At 58.5% G+C, this 5,953-nt stretch overlaps 1 protein-coding gene across 1 annotated transcript; it reads left to right on the top strand.

Moving 5' to 3' along the window:
- Positions 1 to 236: 236 nt before the first annotated feature.
- On the top strand, positions 237 to 5,593 carry TMEM92 (transmembrane protein 92). The gene is made up of 5 exons (XM_042916603.1): positions 237 to 321; positions 3,544 to 3,569; positions 4,404 to 4,478; positions 4,611 to 4,806; positions 5,034 to 5,593. The coding sequence occupies exons 1-5, from the start codon at positions 253 to 255 to the stop codon at positions 5,139 to 5,141; spliced, it is 474 nt and encodes a 157-aa protein (XP_042772537.1). The 5' UTR covers positions 237 to 252; the 3' UTR covers positions 5,142 to 5,593.
- The last annotated feature ends 360 nt before the right edge of the window (positions 5,594 to 5,953 follow it).

Below are 5,953 nucleotides of genomic sequence, written 5' to 3'. Positions count from 1 at the left end.
GGCTCTGCAGTCTAGCACTGACCCCACAATTTTTTTTTTTTTTTTCCAGTTAACCTCTTCTACCTCCTAAAACCCAACCCAGATTTCTTCCCCTCCCCCGCCCTGTCCCACGACCGGCCCTTCGCGGGTGCCTAAGCTCCGCCCCTGCCCGAGGCGGGGCCCCATAGGTGGAGAGACGTGGGAGAGGTCGTGGCCCCGCCTCTCCCCTCCTCCCCCCTACACACACGGAAGCTCTGTGGCCCCCACGCCAGGATGTCCGACACCTGGGTCCCAGGCCTCGTACCCACCTTGCTGCTCAGCCTGCTGGCTGGCCCCCAACAGGTGAGCGCTTGGGAGGTAAGCTACAGAACTTCCAGGGCCCTGAACTTTGTGGGTCAGGGGCCTACTTCTGGAGCGCCGTCACCACCTTCCTTTGTCAGGATTCCCTGGTGACCGTACACAGTTAGCAACTTCCTTTCTCTTTTTGGCTGGGAGGTGGAGGTGAGGGCAGCGGAGGAAGGCCCTGAGAAAGCCTGGGTTCCTTCGCCTGTGGGGGGACCGTGTAGAGGGCCCTGGACCCCGCCCACCACCATCTGACACCTAGCGCCTGTCTGTGAGTGGGGACTTTGACCCTCATATTAGCCTGGGCTCATCCTTCCCGCTTCCTCCCGCTAGTCCGAAAGCGGGCACTAGTCGGGACTGAGGTCTGGACGCCCGGCCAGCCCGTCTCCCTAACTGTCTTGTTCCTCTAGTGCTGGGTGACCTTGGGAGAAGCTCTGGCCCTCTCTGGGACTGTGTCTCTGCCTGTGCCTTAGGGGAGAGAAGGCTCCTTCCACCCCTTCTAGGAGCCTCGGGTAGGATTCTAGTCTGTGCAGGACTTGAGCTGGTTGCCTGACCCAAGGCTGCGTTGACCTCTGAAATCAGTGATTCTGAGCCTGAGGCAGGGATTAAGCACCCTCTCCTTCCTCCCATTCCTCCGTTGAACTCTGAAAATGATGCGGGAAATCTGTCCATTCCTGGGATGGCAGATTATCGTGGCAACTGACATGGGTCTAAAACAGGGATTTCTCACTTCTGTTTACCAATGCCTGCGACAGGGGTGCCTGCGTGGCTCAGTCCGTTGGGCGTCCGACTTCTGCTTGGGGCATGATCCAGCCCCGTCTCCTGGGTTCGAGCCCTGCGTAGGGCTATGTGCTGACAGCTCAGAGCCTGGAGCCGGCTTGGGATTCTGTGTCTCCCTCTTTCTGCCCTTCCCCTGCTGGTGCTCTATCTCTCTCAAAAATAAATAAACATTAAGAAAAAAAAAGAGAGAGAATGCCAGGACATCCCAGGCCCCCTCCCCAGAACAGGGCACGTTCACACAACTGTGCAGACTCTCCTGGCTCTGCCCCCGAAGCCTTCGAGCTCCTTCTCCACCTAGTCTAGGCAAGCCCTTTGTACCAACACTAAGCTGAGCATCCTCTTGATTTCTCCCAGCAGCCCCAGGGGGCAGGTGCTGATAATATCCACGCTGCACATGTACGGAAGCTGAGGTTCTTTACAACCACAGTGACGCTCGAAAAAAACTCAGATTGAGCCACCCCAGACAAGACCTGCCCCAGGTTAAAGGGGGGGGGGGGGGGGCGGGGAGAGAATCTGGGAGATCTGCCCTCCCCAACAGCAACTCTTGATTGAACCTTTTTGTGTTCTGTCCTTCTTCGTTGGGAGCCAGAAAAGCCCCAGGAAAGTGGGGTCCGGAATCTGAGGGGGAAGAGGGTCCCACTGAGTGCCTGGACCCCCTTGGTCTGTCCCCAGCTCTGTAGTTGCCCCTGTGTGCTGTGAAGATCTCACCCTCTCTGGGCCAGACATTGCGGAGCGAGGGGGGTGGGGGAGTGGGGGTGGGGGAGTATTCCAGTCCCCAGGGGGCAAGGTTTGGGGTGGGGGGAGGCTTCCGCCTGGCCTGCGGCTGAGCCCAGAAAAGGGGAATCAGCCCAACAGTCATTAGTTGTCACTGGTTTTCTTGGCTTTACTGTTGTTAGCAACTGAGATGTGATTGAATTATTTCGAGTAAAGGTACAAAGACACGGTAGTCTGACCAAAGTTGGCTTCTTATGCTCGTGTTGTGGCTGTTTGTCCCCAGAGGCTAGGGTAGAGTGACAGATAACCTCTCCTCCGCTAAGGAGTTCCCACCCCTGAATCCCCCCCCCACCCCCGCCATCTCTCACCAACCCCCCCCCCCCAAGTTGAGGAGCAGCAAGGAGGAAAGGAAACCAGGTCGTCTGAAAAGGCTCTTTTTCGTTCATTCTGCCAATATTGTGGCTGTTGGGTTTTTCAACAGTGATGACAGACAAAAATCCCTGCCCTCTTGGAGTTTACATTCTTCTGACCAGACAATGAACAAGCTAAAAGGAACTGTGTAGTATGTTGGATGTGGGTAAGGACTGTGAGAGAAAACTGAAGTTCGGTGAGGGGAAAGGAGTGCCTTGGGGGAGTGGACGTAATTTTTATTTTTTTATTTTTTTATTTTTTTAATGTTTATTCATTTTTTTGAGAGAGAGAGAGAGAGAGAGAGAGACAGAGTGTAAGCAGGGAAGGGACAGAGAGAGAGGGAGACACAAAATCCGAAGCAGGCTCCAGGCTCCAAGCTGTCAGCACAGAGCCCGACGCGGGGCTCGAACTCACGAACCATGAGATCTGACCTGAGCCGAAGTTGGGCACTTAACCAACTGAGCCACCCAGGTGCCCCTAATTTTTAAGTAAGAGGGGCAGAAAGGGGGTGCTGGAGCTAGGATACCTGGGGGAAAGAATGCTCCAGGCAGGGCTTATACACATAATTGCTATTAATCCGGTTACATTCTGAAACTGGAGCCTGGATGGGTATAGTTCTGGTGCAGAAGAGAAACAGAGAGAGAGAAACCCGGCCCACAGAGGAGGATCTGGGTGGCTTCAAAGACAGAGGAAACCCCCCCCCCCTTCCCTCCACCCCCTGCCAGGCAGGGATCCGAAAGATGAATGCAGATCATGAAGGCACGAGGAAGGTGGTCTGCCTTTACACGCAAGTGTCAAACAGCCAGGCGTGTGCAGGGGACTCCCAGTGGTTGCGGATGTGTGGGCAAGGGGGCAAGGGGGCAGCAGCTGATCGCCGGGGGTCCTGGCACAGGGAGCCACTGAAGGGAGCGTCCAGGAAGGTTTTGGGCGATCGGATTTGCTGGAGACGAACCTGCCTGCAGTGTGGGGAGTGATTCGGGGAGGGGGGTGCTGCGGAGGAGAGCTGCTGGTGCCCTGGACCGCCGTGGTCACACGGAAAGGAGATGGAAAGGAGATAGATCGGAGGGGTGGCGGGAAGGCGCCAGCTGACAGACCTGGGCGTGAGTGGAGGTGTTGTGGGGGTGCGGCGAGGGGAGAAAGGAGGGCTGGGGCCGCAGGTGTCAGCTGGGGCTCCAGCCCTAGACCTGGAGTGAGGTGGAGAGCAGGAAGGGGTTGACCCGCTGCGAACCTGCGGCAGCCTCTGCACCTGGGCAGCGGGTGGGTAGAGATGAGCTCCCCAGTTCACGGCCCCTAACCTCTGCCTCTTTTCTTCCGCAGGCTGCAGCCAAATGTGGTCTCTTCTTGTAAGTCTGGGCTTTGGGCTGTAACTTCCTGTCTGAGGAAGAGACACCCCAAATCCTGCCCTGTCTGCCTTCATGGGTGGGGGGGGGGGACAGAAAAGCATCTCATCCATCATCCTCACCCACTGCCCTTCTAGCCTGAACGCATTTCCCACTCCCCCCCCACCCCCACCAATGCGTTTCCCATCCCACCCCTGCCCCGCCCTCCTTCTCCAGCCAAGCAGCTTCTGCCTGTGGGCGGGTCTAAAGCCTAATCCCCACCCCTCTCTCTGCTGTCTCTTCTCTGAGGGCTCCCCCCCCCCACCCCATCACCCTGGGTGGGGCGGGCAAACCATCTGTGCCAACTTTAATATATAAATGCCAAAAAGCCTGAGCACAATGAGGAGGGGGTAGTCCCTGAGCAGATGAATGTTCCCATCAACTCAACCCTGGGTGTTCCGGGAACACCCTGTCCTTCCCACCTCGTAGTCCATGGGCACCAGCAAGGGCTCCTCGAGTTAGCTCAGGGACAGTCGCCCCTGCTCCCCTCCCCAGCCATCTCCTTAGAGTGCCCTGGCACCCACTGCCACATGCTCCCCCACCCCTGCTCAGTGAGGTTGACAGAACATTCATTACACCCACTTTATGGATGAGGAAAAGTGAGACCCAGAAAGGAGCGGAACTTGGCACAAGTAGTGAGATGAGCCTAGAAGCCAGATCCTGGGTCCCGGCGCCAGGTGTCCTCCCGCTGGGCCCCGCAGCTAGGGTGTGGCTTGGGCCCCAGGAAATGGGTGAGTTTTGGGGAGGCCGGGATCTTCCTGCCACCTTGGGACCAGCAGCGTCTCTTTGCTCCCCCAGCACCTGCCCCAGAGGATTCAAATGCTGTGGTGACAGCTGCTGCCAGGAGTATGAGCTCTTCTCCAGTCCCCTGAGGTGAGCCCAGGGCCAGCTCCTCGGGCGCAGTCCTCAGGGCGACTGGCCTTCCCGCCCACGGGGGTGGGGGGTGGGGGGGGGGTCCGGGACAGCCCAGACACTCAGGGAGATGTTGATGGTTCCTCGCCCTAGGATCTTCGTCATCACCTTCCTCATCATCCTCCCCCTCCTGTGCATCTGCTGTCTCGCTAAGCGGTTCTGTCGCAGCTGCAGAGAACAGGAGCAGGACCCCCCAGCGGATCACCAGGGGCCCCCGGAGCCGCCCTCCATCGCCCCCCCAGAGAGGGTCAGGACGTCCACCTCTGAGCCCCCACCCCCCTACAGCGAGGTAGGTGTCTCTGCCCCACTCCTTGCTCGGTTCCTCAGCTGGCCATACCTCCCTATTGTCCAGGTTACAGGGAGGCCCTCCTTACCCCAGGCCTCTGGACCTAGAGAGGGCCCTGCAGCCACCATTGGGTCCCCCCTCCCCCTGGCGAACACGCACGGCCGGCACTTGGCGGGTGCCGGCCGCTGCCAGGCCCTGAGAAGACTCTGTGTTCCCTCTTTCCCCTGCAGATTATTCTGAAGCCCGTCCTGCCCCCCATGGAGCCGCCCCCTCCCTACAGTGCCAGGCCTGAAGAATATTCTGGGATGCCCAGGGGCATCGACAACCCAGCCTTCTGAGCCACCTCCTGCCTGGAGCTACGACATCATCGGCCACCTCCTCCCCAGTGCTTCCTGGATCAAGCCAGAGACTCTTGGGACCCCCGTGATGCCCCCATCCGTCCTGCCATGTCTCTTGCTGTTCTTGGTTTTAACTTATTGCTTTTCCCGCTCCACCACCAGCCGCCTCTGTTGTCCTGAGTGCCGGTCAGAAGTGTCAGCGGCCACCCCCCCACCCCCATCCCAAGTGAGAGGCTGCCAGGAGGAACATGTCAATGCTTGGAGGTGCCTGACAATAGAATGGGCCACTCTGGGGAGCGGAGAGAACCCCATTTCTGGGGGGTATACAAATCCTGGCTGGGCAGCCAGCTCCGAGATATTATAGAGGGCACTCCTGTTTCGTGCACGATTGGACTGCGTGGGCTCTGAGCCACCCCCGGGTCTACCTGAATAGGGAAGACCCCATTGCCCCCTACCCCCAAACGTGTACTCACTAAATCTGAGCTGATCGTCACTGAGAGTCTGCCTCTGGCTGTGGGGGGTGGTGACTGGGGAGTGAGCCCAGACACTGTGGGGGTGGGGAGGGATGGTGGGGGGTGGTCCCCACACCCCCAAATCCCACCATTGATGTATTGATGATGAGCCAGGGCGGACAGAACATCTGTGAACCACCCTCTGGTAAAGGATCTTTGGAGATGCTCTGACCCAGCACCCAGGTCTCAGGGTGCTAAGGAGGACAGAAAGTTGGGGACCACGTGGGAGTAACTGTTCTTTTCTTCCCCATCCCGTCCTCCCACTGCTCTCCTCAGGAGATGTAACGCTCAGCTCCCTGC

This window comes from Panthera leo, chromosome E1, assembly GCF_018350215.1.
Source record: "Panthera leo isolate Ple1 chromosome E1, P.leo_Ple1_pat1.1, whole genome shotgun sequence".
NCBI lineage: Eukaryota > Metazoa > Chordata > Mammalia > Carnivora > Felidae > Panthera > Panthera leo.
The sequence above is the reverse complement of the archived record's forward strand: the minus strand, read 5'-3'. Positions and strand labels throughout refer to the sequence as shown.

Coding starts and splice junctions, on each gene's coding strand:
- TMEM92 (XM_042916603.1), top strand. CDS start 253: ATGTCCGACACCTGGGTCCCAGGCCTCGTACCCACCTTGCTGCTCAGC. Junction 3,570..4,403: donor GCCAAATGTGGTCTCTTCTT/GTAAGTCTGGGC, acceptor TTGCTCCCCCAG/CACCTGCCCCAGAGGATTCA. Junction 4,479..4,610: donor CTCTTCTCCAGTCCCCTGAG/GTGAGCCCAGGG, acceptor TCCTCGCCCTAG/GATCTTCGTCATCACCTTCC.